This window comes from Sceloporus occidentalis, unplaced genomic scaffold (assembly GCF_023333645.1).
Source record: "Sceloporus occidentalis isolate IW3139 unplaced genomic scaffold, rSceOcc1.0.p SCAF_31, whole genome shotgun sequence".
Classification (NCBI taxonomy): Eukaryota; Metazoa; Chordata; class Lepidosauria; order Squamata; family Phrynosomatidae; genus Sceloporus; species Sceloporus occidentalis.
In genome coordinates this window covers 287,308-305,919 of record NW_028317011.1, presented here as the reverse complement: position 1 = coordinate 305,919, position 18,612 = coordinate 287,308, and the positions used below count along the sequence as shown (strand labels likewise).

The 18,612-nt window shown below is 39.0% G+C and overlaps 1 protein-coding gene across 1 annotated transcript; it reads left to right on the top strand.

Moving 5' to 3' along the window:
• The first annotated feature begins 32 nt into the window (after positions 1-32).
• On the top strand, positions 33-17,642 carry LOC149298648 (TBC1 domain family member 2B-like). The gene is made up of 13 exons (XM_089487179.1): positions 33-362; positions 2,796-2,949; positions 4,873-5,038; positions 5,957-6,129; positions 6,740-6,942; positions 11,122-11,493; positions 13,241-13,351; positions 13,486-13,670; positions 14,197-14,691; positions 15,201-15,318; positions 15,779-15,964; positions 16,605-16,726; positions 17,447-17,642. The coding sequence occupies exons 1-13, from the start codon at positions 33-35 to the stop codon at positions 17,640-17,642; spliced, it is 2,811 nt and encodes a 936-aa protein (XP_089343305.1).
• The last annotated feature ends 970 nt before the right edge of the window (positions 17,643-18,612 follow it).

Sequence of the window (18,612 nt, the reverse complement as noted above, 5' to 3'; positions counted from 1 at the left end):
TAGTAGGGTGGTGCATGGCTTGATTTTTACAGATGCCTGCAATGGAAGAAAGGAGGAACAGTCATGACTTTCCTTCTGAAGACCCCATGACTTCTGCTTCACCTGGAGAAACAGCCAAGGACCAGCCTTCCAGACTTTCTGGTTATCTGGCCAAGCTGTCTGGAAAGGGGCCTCTGAGGAGTTTCAAGAACCGTTGGTTTGTGTTTGACCCCAGGAGGTGCTATCTCTATTACTTCAAGAACCCCCAGGATGCACAGCCATTGGGACATATAGATATTGCGGATGCCTCTTTCAGCTACGACCTGGAGGCAGAAGAGGGACAGTTTGAAATCCACAGTTCTGGAAGGGTGTCCCTGCTCCGGGTAAATTTTCAGGCTTGTTAAGTACTGGCAAGGTCATCGACCTCGGTAAAGGGGTATTTTAGGATGCCAAATTATTTGCTTATTGGCGAGAGTCTTTGGGTAGTGAATACAAAAGGTGTTAGCTTAGATCTGTACTTTGTATTTACTGGGATCTATTTACGTCATGAGATACTTTTTTTTTCCATAATAGCTGTATTTGCCAATCTACTAAGACATTTATGTATTTACATAGTTTTCTGTCTTTGGAGTTACATTTATGTTTAGATATATGATGTATAAATACACTAAATTTTCAAACTGACAGGCACTCACGCAACTGGAGCAACTCACAGTTGCACAACTTACAACAGAGACAGGCTCTTACAAAACAACACAGCTCACAGTGCTTATAAACATGCACATACAAATCATAGACATCAAGTTACAAAACGTACAACAATCAGAGCTTCAGATATAAACAGCACACATAGACATGACGCTCTGAGGCAGACACACCAGAACAACTCGTACACCCAACGCCATGCAGGGGCGAAACTAGAAACCACACGCCCTGATGCGAACATTTACTCTGGGCCTTCCGATTTCAGCAAGCAACATGTTCCACAATGCCACCTTTGCCCCCAGACAGCTTGTGAGTGACACATTTCCCCCCAAGCAACTTATCAGTGCAATCTTCACCCCGTACACACTCATTCTAACACACACACTGTCACACACATTCATGCTAACAGTCACTTGCACACTCATGATAACACATACTCCATCTCACACCACATATGCATGCTTACACACACACACGCATCTATGCTCACACAAACACACATTCATGCTCGTACATACATTCTTGCTCACATACGCTTATACATGGACATTCCTACTCATGTACACTTATACATAGACATTCATACTGACATACACATTAGTGCTTACATGCATACAAACATACATACCCTGTCGTTGTACTTGTTATCTGTGGTTTTGACAGAAATGGCAGACAGGCTCACCTAAGAGTGGTGTGAGGGATCGACGTGTCTATTCTCTAGTGTTGGAGAAAGCATGAGGTTCATCTAAGTACCTAATTTTCTAAGTGATGATCCTAGAGTAATGAGCAAGGGGTAATGTATGAAATTCCTAAACATTCAAAATTATTCACATATGCCAAACTCGGCATCCTCATCAGTTGCTTTTAGTTGTTACAGGGCTATATGACTGCTATGTATCTCACTCAGTTGAAAAGAACACTGTGCCTTTAAAATTTCAGATTTATGAAATTAGCATTTACAGTAATGTAGATGAAGCAAAGGGAGTACTACAGGTAGCATAAGTCCTCATTTAATTTAAGGTGAATTCAAAAAGATGTATTCTGTTATAAAGGGCAATGCGTTTGGCTTTTTTTCAGGTATATGGTAGGGGCATTAAAGTACTTATGTTTATTCCCCTTTGTGATATCATTGTTTTTTTGGGGTTTTTTTTTTTTTCCACAATCCTGATTGCTGGTATCATTTTATTCCCTGGTTTTCCATTGAGGACTAGATACATTTGTTGGTTTTCAAGTTCATTCTCCAATACGCAGCTTTTTCATTTTGATGTATTGCAAACCTTTTTCTCTTGTTTTTTGCCATTCTCCAACATGTACAATTTTGGTGACTCCATTTGCTTCTGTCACAACCATCCCTAGTTATCAGTCCATTGATTAATGGCTCTTTAAACAACCTTTTGTGTTCTTTCTACTCCGAGACAGAAAATGACATAGATTCTGTCTGTTCTGTTGTGTTGGGGTGTGCTTTAAATATCTCAAAATGGGAGCACACTGGCACATGCATAAAATAATAAAATAAAAGACTGAATTCATAAAAATTGTAAATAAAAAATAAAACTTAATTGAATAAACTGAATTTATAAAAAAAAACAAAAACACATTATGATACCAAATCAAGTAGGCAAATAAATATGATTTAAGAAAATATATATATCGAGAGATTTCTGTATCAGTGTCTTCCTTGAATGCTTCCTGTTAGTTCCGGGATCAATATGATGTTAAGTTAATAAGTAACTAGATGAGGAGAAAAGGGCCTCTTATCAGGCGCAGATAAGTGCAGTTTGTAACAGCTGCAGTAGTGGTGCTAAATGTCCTTTTTTAATATTTTGATATATTTCAAAGCTCTGCAAACCATACAAACACTCTTTATTGTGTCACTACTGCATTATAGGCTTGAGTCAATTACCTATAAAATGTAAACTCAGGACAGTATGTAGGTATAATTGTGCATACAGACAATTTAACTAATTAACTATTGGGATCTTGTTTTGTTTTGGGATCTGTGTGGCTGTGCAACTAAATGTTAAGAAGCTTCCAGCCGAGCTCTTTTTTTTTTCTTCATATTTACAAGCAAAGTCATACTTTCTTCTTCCTCTCCCATGATGTGTATGCAGGCTCCAAGTAAGCAGATCATGACCTGTTGGCTGCAGGAACTACAGCAGAAACGCTGGGAATACTGTAACAACCTTGGAGCTGTAAAGAGGGACAGTACCATCCATCCTGGGGCTTTAGAGGTTCCTACAGGTCTAGTGGCCAAAGAAAGTACAGGTATGATCCCTGCTATCCCTGTTATATTGTTGTTAATCTGCATTGGCTATGCAATATTACAAATCAATGGAGTACTGCCATAGGTGTTGGAACCTAGGTAGAACCTAAGTGGAATTTGTAGGAAATTGCATTTTCTGCACACAGCTTCTACACAGCTACCCTTCCAGTGTTGCAAAGTAGGGGAAAATTGTGAGTATTATAATTGAATTTTTATAGCACTTGTGATCCCAGAATGCTGCAATAAAACATTTTCTGCTGTTGTGCTAAGTGTAACATAATACACACCTTATAAAAAAAACACTGGGCCTCCGCAGCATCTTGGGTTTCCCTACTTGGCACATAAACTGGCTATATACTGAGCCAATTCGCATGCCCAGCAGCTGGCTCCATACAGAACAGGCGTTTTTTTTGTCTTTTACTACATAAGTACTGCCACCTTTTCTTGAGTTTTTTTTCCTGGATGCTCGTTGAGTGGTTGCTTCTGAGCCTGTGGCCATGGTTTTAGAAGAGAGAAAACAGAAGAGGAGGGGAAATAAAGAAAATGTAGGATATTAAATAATAGGAGAAAAGAGGTGGGTGAAGGGAGATTAAAGAAAGATGAGAGGAGAAAGAGAAAAGAGAGACGAGCAAATGAAGAGAAGAATAGAGCAAGAGGGAAATCCTTTAATCTGGAAAGACATGTCCCCTCCCGTCCCCTGTAGCAGGTACATTAATAAAATAAAAAGTATGCTATGCTTTTTTAAATAAAAAAAATAAAAAAAAAAATAATAAAGAAAAGGAACAAAACCTGCTCAATCACCCTTTTTCCACAAAATATCCACCGTTTACAAATCTTCATCACATGCACACCCCAACTGTAACTTGGTCTTCCTCCCACACAGCATGGCAACACTCTCCCTACCCACCATTAATGCCGTCGGCCCCTCCACATGCATTCCATGTACGTTGTATGGTCCTGGTAAGTTTTCCCATGCCCAGTGGAGTCACTTGAGATGCGTTGCCTCTTCCGTTTGGTGGCTGACTCCTAAGTGTGCTTCACATTTTTCATTTGACATTCCATATTGCATATATATATATATATATATATATATATATATATACACATAGCGACGTTAGGATGTTTGATCTCCCTACCTGTCCAGCTGAATGGATTTCTTTTTTATTGTAACTTAAATATAACTTTGGTCAGAATCATTGGCCAATACTCGGAGTTGCTGTGTAATATCAGCATTTGCAGTGTATATTATATATTAAATGTTTTTTTTTTTCTTTTCAAATGCTTCCTAGACTGTCCTGTGAAAATATTATATCTGGTTACATTGCATGCGGAATGTAATAAAAGAAAAGTCTAAATTTTGCAAGTTAAGCTGTACCCTCCTGCACTTTCATGCGGGATAGTTGGTGTGAAAATAAATAAGAAACAAAAAGAGGAAGGAAGAATAGTTCTGCTATACCACATGCTATGTTTCACAAATAATAATACCCCCATACATGGTGAAACAGAAAACAAATGCCATGTCTGGAAAGATAACACATCTCTGTACATGTGTTATGTTCCTTATACAGTAAATACATTAGAAAAACATGGATTTTGTTACCTTCACACAGCAGGCCCACATGAAAAAAAAGTCAATTGTTGATTTTAGAGATGATAGTTTGAATTAAAAAAAGTGAAAGGAAAACTCTTTAAAGGTCCTCACTGCACCTTAATTTATATGATGAGCGTAAGCAAAAGAAAACTATCAATGGGAGAAAAGGTTCATTTAAAAGTGGCCTGTCCCATTCATGCCCTCATTTTCAGCATTTTTTTGTTATTCATGTAATTGAGGCAGAAACGTAACTTGTAGACATTCAAATGGAGCCCACATGTTTTGCCTCTGTGCTCATTTGGTCATAATATGTCCTCTGCTCATTTGCTCTTAGATCTTATGAATATTCCAGGCATTAGTGAATCGGCAGAGCATGCTCGGAACCAGTTTGCTGTCGCGATGAATCCAGGAATCCTTGGTGAGCAGCTGTCTGCTGACCAAGCGGCTAACCACCCGGCACCACTGCAGGGCCTGCTGAGACAGTGGAGTAATGACATCAGGTGAGGCCTTCCATTAAACCCGTGCAAGCGTTGCGCGTCCGCCAGACCTTCTATCCGGACTAGTAGAAATAGAACCTCCGTCTTTATGAGGAGTGGATGCAAATAAACTTCAGGCTAGATTTCTGGATCCAGTTAAAATATTGCAACATCATCTAAAAAGTAGCAACTTCACTTCAGTGATTATTGAGGTCATGCTGAAAAAAAAGCCCAGGATTTTCAGGCAGACTTCATGGCTCTTCTGGTTCTCATTATCTGAAACCAACACATATTTACATCTCTCATTTGTTTTTATTTCTGTCTCTATTTTCCACAACTCTTGATGGATAATACAGTCCTTCATTTAAGTTCGTCCATGTTTTGCCTCTTCCATTTTTAGTTGATTTCCATCTTGACGTCATTATATAATTTCTTTTTTTCTTTCTCTCTCTTATATTTTTGTATCTTGATTATAAAACGTGTTGCAACTTGGAAGTGAGGCAGAAAGAAAACTACTAAAGAAATCGTAGACTTCACTCCTTTTTCTCAGTAAGCAGCTGTAACAGCAGAGGCTGTGAATCTTTCTGTTGCAACAGAAAGCAGTCAAGTTTTGAAACCTGCTGGTTTTGTACAGAATGCGAGAAGCATTTCCTGGCAGATTAATGAAGAGAAAAATGTATGTGCAGTTAATAGCTAAACCAGAGCTGCAAACTAACACTCAACAACTGATGTAAGCCATTGCTTCCATTGACAGGGAGACCATTATGAGAGCTGCTCTTAGCAGCCCGAGTGCTAGATGTTGCCTAACATTCTGTATAATATGATGAGTGTAAATAATAATTTAACCAATTAATGTGACTGTCTTTATGTTGTGTTGGGGCTATATAGTCACAGGGTGTGTTTACCCATTACACACTATTTTTGGTCTTCTTGCTTTGATAGAAATTCAGTGCAACATCTCATGCCGAGCAGAGGAAACCATGATGGCAGGAGGAGCGTGTTCTACACCAGTGATGAGTGGGAGCTGCTAAACCCAACCTACAAGGAACTAGAGGAATGCCACCTACAAGAGGAGAGGAGGAAACATCAATGGGAGGGAATGAAAGGTGGCGCAGGTGCTGAGACCAGGTTCCATAATAAGCACTGTGTGCTCGTGTTAGGAAGTGCTTGAGCGTCCATAGATGCTTTAGAATGTGTTTGCTATTTAAGACAAACAGTAAAAGTAGACTGTAACGAGTGTTTAAGGGTTCCTAAGAAACTGAAGTATGATATGATTAGCTCTGAGGCACAAAATGTTCCTTGGTTACCTGATTAGATGCAGAATGTATAGGCAGACTGGAATGCTGGATGCAGAGGTTCATAAAAATTATTTCAACATGTTTCTTGGTGGAATGCCAAGCGTTGAAGTACTGCTAAAGGAATGTATTTCTCTTGTTCTAAGCAGACTCTTGCCCCCAGATCAGTGTTCAGCAAGAGTGAACAAAGCATATGTTTCAATCTATGATTTTACATTTTGTTTGCTATTAAGCTCTTTATCTACCATTATCAAGGACTTTGAAGATTTCTAAAATGTTTTGCCACTAGCCAGAAGTTCTCATTCTTTAAAGTCGTAGGGTTAAATGTCATAGCCAATTTATTTGAGAGTATTCTGAGATATGTTAGATTTTACAGTCTTTTAATTAAGTTCACCAGTGCACTCATTTCCCTCTGCTTTGTCCTGACTAGGCACGGTATACCATACTGATTTTGGACGCATCCCTTTAAAACCAAGGCGCCCATTACGTGAGATTTTTAGCATTGTGGGGAACCGGAACAGCACAGAATGTCTCTCTGTGGAGTCAATGTCATCTGACTTGGGTGCTAATTCACAACCTCAAACCCAGGATGATGAGTTGGAGAAACTAAAAAATGATCTCAGCAGCCAAAAGGTAAGTAATTGAATGCTTTTGTGTCCTCCTAACACTCAAGGAGTGTCTCCTTTACAGAGAATTTAAGGCTCATAACAATCCCTATTAAATCAGCAATGGCATGTCCTAATGTTGATGAGAAAGAAACTGAAATATGAAAGGATTGTGTTATCAAACCAATTAGAAGACATTTTGGTGAATAAATGAGCATATGTCAGCTATTGTAAAGCAACACTCCAGCTAATGTTATCTGATGCATAGAGTAGCTGAGTGGTCCCTTTACATTTTTGTTTGGTACCCCTTGCATGAAGGGATCCTGAAAAAAAACAAACCTTAATATAATTTGCCTCTTTTCTTGCACTTCCCCTTCTAAGCTTGCAGGAGCAATGTTTGGCTAAACACATCTCCTGCTTGCTGAACTGCAAATGTTACACTCGCTGTCAGCCAGTTGTAACGTTGGCTTACGCAATAGTTTCCAGAGTTACATGTCTAAAGAGACCCCCCACAGGCATGCTCAGAGAGTCAGTGAAAGAACTTTCCCGTTTCACACAACACTGGTATGAAGAAAAAGACTTGGGGCTGGGCTAAGAGATAATAGAACAAGGCACGTATTCACTATTGCAAAATGTAATTGTGGCATTTAACCTTGAAAGGAGAATGAGATACCAATTGTTACAGATGTATTACGGTGTCTGATATTTTGTGACTAAACCATAGTATGAAGAGCAAAAAGTCTTTAACCCCTTTAATGTCCATTGACGGGTTACTTAACGACCTATGATGTGCCTGACACATCATTTCATTAAACAAGCTGAGAAAGTGATCTATGATCTCTTTCCTCGCTTAAACAGTGTTGCTGTAAAAAAAAAAAAATAGGTAACATTTAAAAATTATTATGCATCAGAGGAACCATCCCATTCCAGCAAAATGTAAAAGAAATAAAAAAAAGTCCAAAAAGAGTAAAATAAAAAAAATAGTTTATTATGAGCAAGTGTTAAAATTACCACTGTATCTTCCTAAAAATCTTAACATGGAAAGAGTTAAAGTAAAAGCATTTCAAGTGGTGTCTAATTTAAAAAAAAAAGTTACTGTTTGATGGGGTAAATTGGAGTGGCCGGGCTTAGGCACTAGGCACAGACTGACCAAAATGGGGGGGGGGGGAGTTATGCATGGGTGGTATCACTGTACTCAGGAGATGTTGCTGAACACATATTGGGGTGTTGTTTGATAGTGATGTATACCTGGAGCTATAAATTTATACCCGAAGTACAATTTGTGTGAAAAAATTACTACCACAAACTTTGGCAAAGGCTGGTGGTAGAATCTCATGCATGGAAAGGGTTCAAATACTAGCATTTGAAATACCTTGGGGTGTCTAGTTTAAAAAAAGATATGGTTTGATGGGGGTAAATTGAATTGGCCGGCTTCGAAGATGGTCCTATTAGGACATGGGGGCAGTAGGACCAGATGTAAAAGTTCCAAGTTAAAAAAATAAATAAATAAATTTTAAAAAAGCGCATTTTACCTTCCAAACAACCCGACAAACCCATGCATGGGGGTATCATTGTACTCGAGAGATATTGCTGAACACATATTGGGGTGTTGTTTGATAGTGACGAATGCCAGGATCTGTAAATCCAAGCCTGAAACAGTCAATCAATCTGATTGACTGATTGCTTCTGTGGACAGGTGACTTTTATACAGGTAATGAGCTCTTAAAGGGAGTGCTCTTAATCGCAGCTTGTTACCTGTATAAAAGTCACCTGTCCACAGAAGCAATCAGTCAATCAGTTTCCAAACTCTCACCATGGCCAAGACCAAAGAGCTGTCCAAGAATGTCAGGGACAAGATTGTAGACCTACACAAGGCTGGAATTGGTAACAAGGACATCGCCAAGAAGCTTGGTGAGAAGGTGACAACAGTTGGTGCGATTATTCGCAATTGGAAGACACACAAAATAACTGTCAATCTCCTTCGGTCTGGGGCTCCATGCAAGATCTCTCCTCATGGAGTTTCAATGATCATGAGAACGGTGAGGAATCAGCCCAGAACTACACGGGAGAATATTGTCAATGATCTCAAGGCAGCTGGGACCATAGTCACCAAGATAACATCAACTGAACTCGCTGTGTTTGGAGGAGGAGGAATGCTGCCTATGACCCTGAGAACACCATCCCCCACGTCAAACATGGAGGTGGAAACATTATGCTTTGGGGTGTGACCCAAAATACACGGCCAAGGCACCAAAGGAGTGGCTCAAGAAGAAGCACATTAAAGTTCTGGAGTGGCCTAGCCAGTCTCCAGACCTTAATCCCATAGTAAATCTGTGGAGAGAGATGAAGGTTCGAGTTGCCAAACGCCGGCCTCGAAACCTTAATGACTTGGAGAGGATCTGCAAAGACGAGTGTGACAAAATCCCTCTGGAGATGTGTGCAAACCTGGTGGCCAACTACAAGAAATGGCTGACCTCTGTGATTGCCAACAAGGGTTTGCACCAAGTACTAAGTCATGTTTTGCGAAGGGGTCAATTACTTATTTCACCGAGTAAAATGCAAGTCAATTTATAACTGATTTAAAATGTGTTATTCTTTGGGGTTGTTTTTTTTTTGTAATTCTGTCTCTCATTCTTCAAATAAACCTACTGTTACAATTATAGACTAATCATGTCTGTCAGTTGGTAAACGTACAAAATTAGCAGGGGATCAAACTATTTTTTCCCTTCACTGAATACCATGTTCCCTGCAAGCTCTCGGGCCATTGTCACGTTTTCTATTGGCCTACATATCGCTCATTGCGTGTCGGATGCCTAACCTTTCAAGAGTTATTGTATTACATATGTCGTTTTTAAAAAGTCTCTATTGCTACATCCTGTGCTGCTGTTCTTCTGGTTTACAGCAGTGTCTGTGGTTTGCTGTATTGGTTTGTCCAACGTTGTACATAAATTAACTGTGTCACTGCCCTAGAAACTAATGAAACTAAAATTTGATTAAGTTTAACCTTTACTAAGTTGCTTTGCTGCATTACCAAGAAGATTTGAAATTGAACAAATGTCCTTGTTTTCTAGCAATCTTTATAAAAGGCAGCTTGTGTAATGATATAATTTACAAAGTCATGCAGAGAAATATACTGATGTTTCCTAGATTGGGGTCTAGTGAGAAACTGTCCTATAAAAGGTTACAAAAAGGAACTATGACTTTATAACCAAAATCAACTTTATACTAAAATAAGACGCTTATTTTGCAAGCCTGCGCGTTTATCTAACGGGTCAATGGCAGAAGGGAGAAATTACGGTGGTACCGTAACCACCAACTGCTGGCTGGACCATTCTGTTTATGTCTCTATATAAATTGTAGCCTTGCCTGTAATTTCCTTTTAATTCAGTGGTCTCACTGTAAAGTCAGTACTAAAACTTGGCAGGATTTTTATGCATGACCATAACTATTAAGGAAATGTGGACTGGAAATGAGTCTTGTGATCTTGGATCAAACCCAATAGAAAGTACATCTGTTGATCATAAAGTTTTCTGGGATTTTCCACATCTGGACATAACTCCTTCCTTCTGGATGCTATTAATAACTCCTAAAGTCATGTGAACATTGAATAAAAGCCATTTCTTTACGTGTTTGCATTGTACAGTGCAGACGTTGTTAACCCCCTTGTTGACCAAGTATCTGCAAATAACCATAGTATCAATATATTTAAAATTTATAGTAAAAAAGCATCATCTTCATATCAACCAACATTATATTGTCAACATTTGTTTGCTAAACAATACTGCCATGATGCTACAGATTATTACAAATATGTATAGAATTTATTATATATGTTTATTAAAAAAAATCTTTTTTGGGAGGTACAATGAGCTTATGTTCAATTAATGCCAATATAAATTTTTGCAGAAAAGGTAGCCACCCCATATACTAACCCGTCCACAGAATGACTTCAAGTATACACACAGGGATGCCTCTTTGTACTTAATTCTAGTATGTAATGTCTTGGTCATACGAAACAGACATTGTGGAGTTTGTGTAGAGATAAAGGTCCCTGCTCATGTTTGGAAGACTGCTCTTTGTGCAGTTTCCTCTTGGCTCTCTTATATTCCAGGCAACTGACTTAATCCTTGACTATCTCACGCAAAGGATGGCTAACATATTTTCATATATTTAAAGTGAAGGCTGTATTTTTATTTTTTTCTTACAGGAGCTGGTGAGGCTGTTGCAACAATCCTTGAGGTCATCGCAGTATGATAAATATTTTGCTAGGCCTTTCTGTGATGGTATTCCAGAAGACCATCTGCAGTTATTGCAGCAAAAAGACACTCAAATGCAGGAGCTGATTGTTCTCCTGGAGAAACAGACGGATGAGAAAGATCATCTGAGAAAAGAGATGGAGGAGCTCAAGAGCAGCATCAAGGACTTAAAGGACCAGCTTAACATGATGATGGAAACCATCCAAGCTAAAGATGAGGTCATCATGAGGCTATCAAGACAGCTCAGTGAATATGAACAGAATTCCCCCAAATCAATCGTGGCTCCTGAGAGTCTAGATTTAACCGAACTGACCCGACTACAAGTAAGTCATGTCTGTGTGTATAATACAGCCTTGGGAAGTTCTCAGATAAATGCAGAAAAATGTGCTTAATTAGAGAAATTATAAAAACTCTGAGTTACTTGACGTCTGAATTGAAAACACAAGAATGGATATATATTATGCATAAACTAAGATTTATAATTCTGCTGGATTGAACAGAACATATTGTAAATGACATGTGGTACATGTTTTTTAAAAGGAAAGCTGAACAAACTTGCTTGTAAGCGCTACAATACCCAGCTGAACTTTAACTCTTGTATACAATGTTTCCAGCGGCAAACGATGGCAGTAAAACTTTTGACTTCCCCCATCTTTTATCCCTGTTCTTTTTTTTTTAATGGTTTTCAACCCCACACAATCGAAAGCAGTTGCATCTATATTACTTTTTTAAATCTGTAAATGCTGATATCAAGGTTAAAGCAAGGTTAATTTAGTATATAGCACTGTTAAATGTAGAATTCAGGAAGTGTGAAAGTGAAAATGTACTTTACGAAATTGTTGGAAGGGAATCAAAGTATGCGTGTTCAGAGTTCTGTGCCCTTGCAACCAAAGTGGTTACAATTATATAATAAATGTGTTGGCAAACGCCTTTAATGCTTTGGTGTATAGATGCTTTCTAGCTGTTTTAGCATGTTTTACCAATTTTACCAGGTTCAACCCTTTTTAAGGCATCTGTTGTATTTGATATCACCACCTCTCTCGGGAGTAAATTCCATAACTTTATTGCCCTTACTGTAAAGAATCTCTTCCTTTGTTGTGTATGAAATCTTTGCTCTTCCAGTTCGAGGATGAACTCTTGTTCTTTGTAAATTTCTGTTTAATGAGCAGGTCACTGGAGAGCTTTTTATATTGACCCCGCACATATTTATACAATGGCATATTATCTCCTCTAAGATGGATACCATTTAATGTACAGTATATGTTGCATTGTATTATTTCCCCATAATTCATAACTTTACATTTGTCTGTGTTTAACTTTATTTGCCACTTGCCTCCCCAGTCCCCCACAGTCTAAATCCTCCTGCAGAGAAGCAACTAGGGCTGCAGCAACTAATCGATAATAGATAATGAAAACCATTGAATCGATTTTATCGAATACAAGATGTCTTATAATCCGACCTCAATTAGAGGTCAGACTATAACACTTAAGATCCAGGTCCCCTGCAGCGCTGCAGGGAACCTGGATCCTCCTCTCTGGCAGCCGTGAATGTCTGTGCGATGCGCGCAGACAACCTTGGCTACTGCCCTCCACTTCCACAAGGGCTTCTATGATGGAGCACCGGCGTCAGATGACCTTCTGGTACTCCACTATAGAAGCCCCGGCAGTAGTACCGGCCAGCAGCAGAGGTTGTCTGCACGCAGCCGGTGAACGTCTGTGCGATGAGCACAGACAACCTCTGCTACTGCTGGCACTGGAGCACAGTGGCATATAGGGGGTATAAGGTATATCAGGGGCACAGTGGCATGTAGGGGGTATAAGGCATATCAGGGGCACAGTGGCATATGTGAGAGTAGAGCGGCATATTTACTTATTTGACATTTACATATTTTCTTTTTAATTTACTGTCTTACATTACTGGTAAGCCACATTGGGAAACAAATGCAAATAAAAACCAAAGATAGACATTGATATGTGTTCTGTCCAGAAAACATCCATCCCAGTCTAGGTATTCAATAGATCCCCTTAGCCTGGCAAAGTTAAGTCTGACCAATTTCCTTTCTCTCATAGGACAGCCTACAAGGCTACAAAGCACAAAACAGGTTTCTCAACAAAGAAATTTTGGAGCTCTCTGCCCTGCGAAGAAACTGTGAGCGGAGGGAACAGGAAATGATGACCAAGGTACAATGTTGGAGAGCTAAAGTGGGGGAGCTGTGCTTTCAGAGCTGTCTCATTGGCAAAATAAAGAAGGTGTTGTCTAATGGTATGATCTTGGAGAAGGTATAACAAGTCCTTACTCTCCATTTGTTCCTTAGTATTCAAATCTAGAAGCCAAGCTGTGTCAAACAGAGAGCAAGTACCTTATTCTTCTGCAAGAACTGAAAGCACCAGTGTATTCAGATGGACAGGGGCCAGCTGTGGAGGTTGTGAATCAGCTGATAGAGGATGCACTTAAGGTGGAGACCTGTGAGCATACCTTTATTAGACCTCCAACTGTCAGGTATGAACTTTTTATTCCATATCTATTTAATGTAATCTTGTTACTGCCCACTGGAAGTGAACGTGGTTGTCCACTCATTTCTGGATGGCAAATGGAAGATTGGGCATTCCCCATCTGCATTGTCATTGCTGACCCACAGTGTAACGGACACACAGCAGGGGTCTGTACATACATTTATGGTCTCAGATGACCCTTCTACTTTCATGAAGTGAAAATTGCTTTAATTTTTTTTAATTAATTTGATTTAAATTAACTGCCCATTATGAAGTTACATATATATATTTTTTTTATGTAAATACATTTTAGAAGAAATCTACACAATAACAAAATCACTATTTAGTGGATATATTTTTTCAGAATGAATTCAACCCAAAACACTGTATTTTAGAACGTTTTGAACTATAAATTTAGCTTATTTCACTTTTTTTTTAATTCTTGTGAAATTCAGATATTTATGTGAAAGGGGGTTTATGTGGTGAAACCTCAATTTCATGTGAAGTAATTTTGGTTTTATTTTTTTTCCCAGCAAATATGACATTTATGGGTTTCAGATCCTGCCAGAAGATGATGAGGAGGAGAAATTAGTAGCAAAATTAAGGGCACTAGAACTTAAGACTTTGTCACTTACTGAAAACCATGAGATTTCCACTGTGGTCAAATGGGACAACTATTTCGCAAGTACTGTAAACCGTGACATGGTTCGTTCTCCAGAGCTTAAGAATCTGATCCGGAATGGCATTCCTCATGAGCACAGGTCCAGAATGTGGAAATGGTTTGTAAACCTGCATATTAAGAAACTAAAGGATGAGGAGGCTCCCGGATACTTTCAGACCCTACTTCAGAATGCGCTAGAGAAGCAGAATCCAGCATCCAAGCAGATAGAGCTGGACCTTATGAGAACACTTCCCAACAACAAGCACTACACTTCGCCCACCTCCGAGGGCATTCAGAAGCTGCGCAATGTCCTGTTGGCCTATTCTTGGAGGAATCCAGACATTGGCTACTGCCAGGGACTTAATAGGTGTGAATAGGATTTGGTAAACATGCGTGTTATGTATGAATTTGTTTTCTAAACTACCATGACTATGACCTGCATATACACACACACTATAAATTTAGGGATCATGCAAGGACCTACTATATTCAGGACACGGAACTTCTATTTTGATTAACAATGTTTGCATAAACCAGCAAAATGTACTGCCAAACCTTGCATGCACCCCTACTCTGTAATTTTTGTGTTGTAACCGTGGTCTTAAATGTGGAGAATATCGTTCTCCTTGGACATAGAATATATTTCAGTATACACTATGGTAGTTTAGCATTGAGGTTTCTGATTAATTTTGCTCCAATATATCTGCAGACCTGTTGACTGCTATTGTGCCAGTGTGTTTATTATCTTTATGTGCATAATCGGGGTATTTCTCTTACACAAAGTTTCGGAGTCTGAAAGATACTTGCGTGGGTGAATGGTATATAACTGGCTAATCGCATTGCACAGCATACATTAACAGTGGGTTTCTGATTTAGGTTGGCTGCCATTGCACTGCTATACCTTGACCAGGAAGATGCCTTTTGGTGCTTAGTCACCATTGTTGAAGTGTTCATGCCACGAGATTATTATACAAAGACTCTCCTTGGATCCCAGGTAAATGTGTCATTTTCTTAACTATGATTATTAAAGAATACAGTGATATGTTGTACCGTATACTGAAACATCTACTGTCATCCACCAAAAGGGACCTCAGAGGCAGTAACATAAGGAACATAGCGTGAATCCAGGATTGAAAGGCTATTTGAGAAAATTACATACATTTATTAACCTCGCTGCCCAATGGTCATTGGTGGAATTTCAAGTAATTTGGCAACATTTCCCCCCCCCCCATCTTTGCACCTGTACAATTTCTCTACCTGAATTTTTCACATAGGTTTAAGCACAGTTTAGGGGAAATCATACCTCAACTGGGCCCTATTACGCGGGCTGAACGTCGGATATGTTTCATTTTCAGATAGCATTCTGCACGCAGTAAATTTCATTCAGCATGCATTTGCAGTATAATATAGAAAACATGTAATTATGTCTATGTCTGGTTTGATTGGCTCTAAAGGTGGATCAGCGAGTGTTTAAGGACCTGATGAGCGAGAAGTTGCCACGGCTCAGTGCACACTTTGAACAGTACAAGGTGGATTATACACTGATCACTTTTAACTGGTTCCTCGTGGTCTTTGTTGACAGCGTGGTTAGTGACATCTTCTTTAGGATATGGGACACCTTCCTGTATGAAGGATCCAAGGTCAGTATTACTTTTTTTTTTTAATAAAAATTAAAATAAGTGAGTGTTCTGTAGGAAGGAAAAGTGCCTAAGTCTGTGAATGTCAGTAGATGCGTAAAAATGAACCCATCCATGGAACTTTTGGAATCCTATAGTAGAGACATTCTATTCCCTTACTATATTATATAGTTGGAATCTGTGTTGCATGGCTCCAGTATACTTTGGAGTGTGCAAATTAATGAATTTAATTTATTAATTCTACACATTCAAATGATTTTGATACCAAGCCCAATGTATGCAACAATTTCTAAACATGTACATTTTTATTTTGGAGTAACCTAATAAAAAAAAAAAAATAAAAAATAAAAAAAAAATCTTTATTGACAAAGCATAATGTTTAACAAGTCATAAGTTGTAGACTGGAACCATTGTAATAGTTGTGAACTGGTACAACAGTCAGTGGTTCAGCAGCTCTGGTACCATAGGCAGTCTGTACTAATTGTGGCTTATTCATGAGGCGTACAGAGTATGACCATTGGGACAGTGCATGCTACTAGTAACATCAGACAAGAAATTTGTTCTGTATAAAACTAATTATAAAAATGAAGTTCTGTATTGCCTCAATAGCATGCATTTTTAATTGTTTGTATTCTAAATGTAGGTGATTTTTCGTTTCGCTTTGGGATTATTTAAGTACAAAGAAGAAGAGATTTTAAAGCTGCAAGATTCAATGTCTATATTTAAGTACTTGCGCTATTTCAGTCGCACTGTCCTTGATGCAAGGTAAGAACTGATGACAGCTAGTGCAACTTTTTATTTAACCTGCCAGCGTTCTGCAAGAGCGTTCAATACAATACAAACTGCAACCCTAAATGCACATGTAATTCTTCCTGAAACCTATTAAAGGGTAACCCATACATAATTGTCCTGCCCTCTAATACCCTGCTATTGTCTTCAATATTTAGTTCTAAGTTATCGCTTAGGGGCAACTTTCCTATTAATGCAGATGCTCGCAACAGATTAGGTCCAATCCTCTACTGCACACATAAACTAAAGAGGGACAGCCATCAAAAGTATACAGCCATGGTATACTTATCTAAAGTATTTCTTCTTTTTATCTGCCCATTCTTTAATTATGTTGAATGCTATCACCCTTTGTGTGTAAGTTAGTTAAGGCTTAAGCGCTGCTGTTGACAAGAATGGGAGCGCTATAGCACATGTGCAGGAGGCGTACCTAAGTATGCTTCCGCTTTAAGTAGAGGGAGGAGTTCAATGAGGCATAAGTTTAATTTTTTTAGCTGCAGTAACTAAAATGTTTGTGCCCATTTGCATGCCATGAAATGAACTCCGATACTAGACTGTTCTTTCAAATCGGTGTGTACAAAAATATTTTTTTTCGTTTGTTCGAGTTTCTCCCATACCTTTTTTTTTTTGTGATGACCTTTGTCACGTATAATTCTGATTGAAATTGTGTAAAAACTTCTTGAATGTCTTTGGTTGCAGGAAACTGAGTAACATGGCGTTTTTGGACATGAACCCATTTCCGTTGCGGCAGATCCGTAATCGTCGGGCATACCACCTGGAAAAGGTTAGACTGGAGTTGTCCGAGCTAGAAGCTATCCGCGAAGACTTCATTCGGGAACGGGAAACCAATCCGGAGAGGCGGGACCTTATCAGTGATGATGATGAAGATAGTTGAACAACCATTTTGAGAAATCTTCTTAAGACTGTTTTGAGTCCCCTGTGGACTGCAGAAATAACGCTGGACGTATTTCTAAACTAACATTTTGCCTCCTTTAGGTAAAGCTGGTAGAACACATCATTCAATATTCAGAATATTTTCAGATTTGATTCTGGTTAGATTTTACAGCATTATTTTGATCACACCGGTCTGACCTGTAACTGACTCTTACTAGCAGACCATGTGTCAGAGTCTCTGAACTTTTCTGGTTTCATATGCTCCTCAAAAAATTATATCTATTATTTGAGTGGGGCCTGCATGCTATAGTCTTCTGCCAATGCACTAGTGACAGGTCTGCTTCCCTCTGCCTATTTATGGAGTCTATTGCTGTCGGAAGCGGTCTGTCGGTATCTAGGTATTGTTTCAGGTTGCAGCTAACTAAATACACAGGTTCCGAGTTACTTGTCATGGCTGGCCTACCTGCTTCTCCATTGTTCTATGTAAATGATTCACTATGAGTCCAGGCCCAGATTTACTTCACAGGAGCTGAAACGACTCTATTGTAGACTTACACTACAATAATGACATAAATGTGGAGTAGGAGAGACAAGAGGAATATGGGTAAATTAACACAGAGATGAAAGTGTGAGTAGTAAAAATTGGACAGCACATTGCTAAAAGAAAGTCGAACCAACCATGCCTTTACTAAAACTACCTGTAGCCCAGCAAATTCTTAAATAATTCCCTGTGGCTGCCATTAGTCCAGCGCACACAATATTGCTCTTAGTGTATATCATTTCCTTTGCTTTTTGTGTAATTGTTTTGGAGATGTTTAAAGTAAGTAACTATTCTAACACTGAGACGCCAAGGTTTTGGTGGTAAAATCTCTATCGCTAATACATTGTGTCCAAGGCTGCCCCAAAGCCAATTGACAATCCCCAAAGAGAGCCAGCAGATAAACCAGAGAGAAGAAGTAATGTGGGTGGAA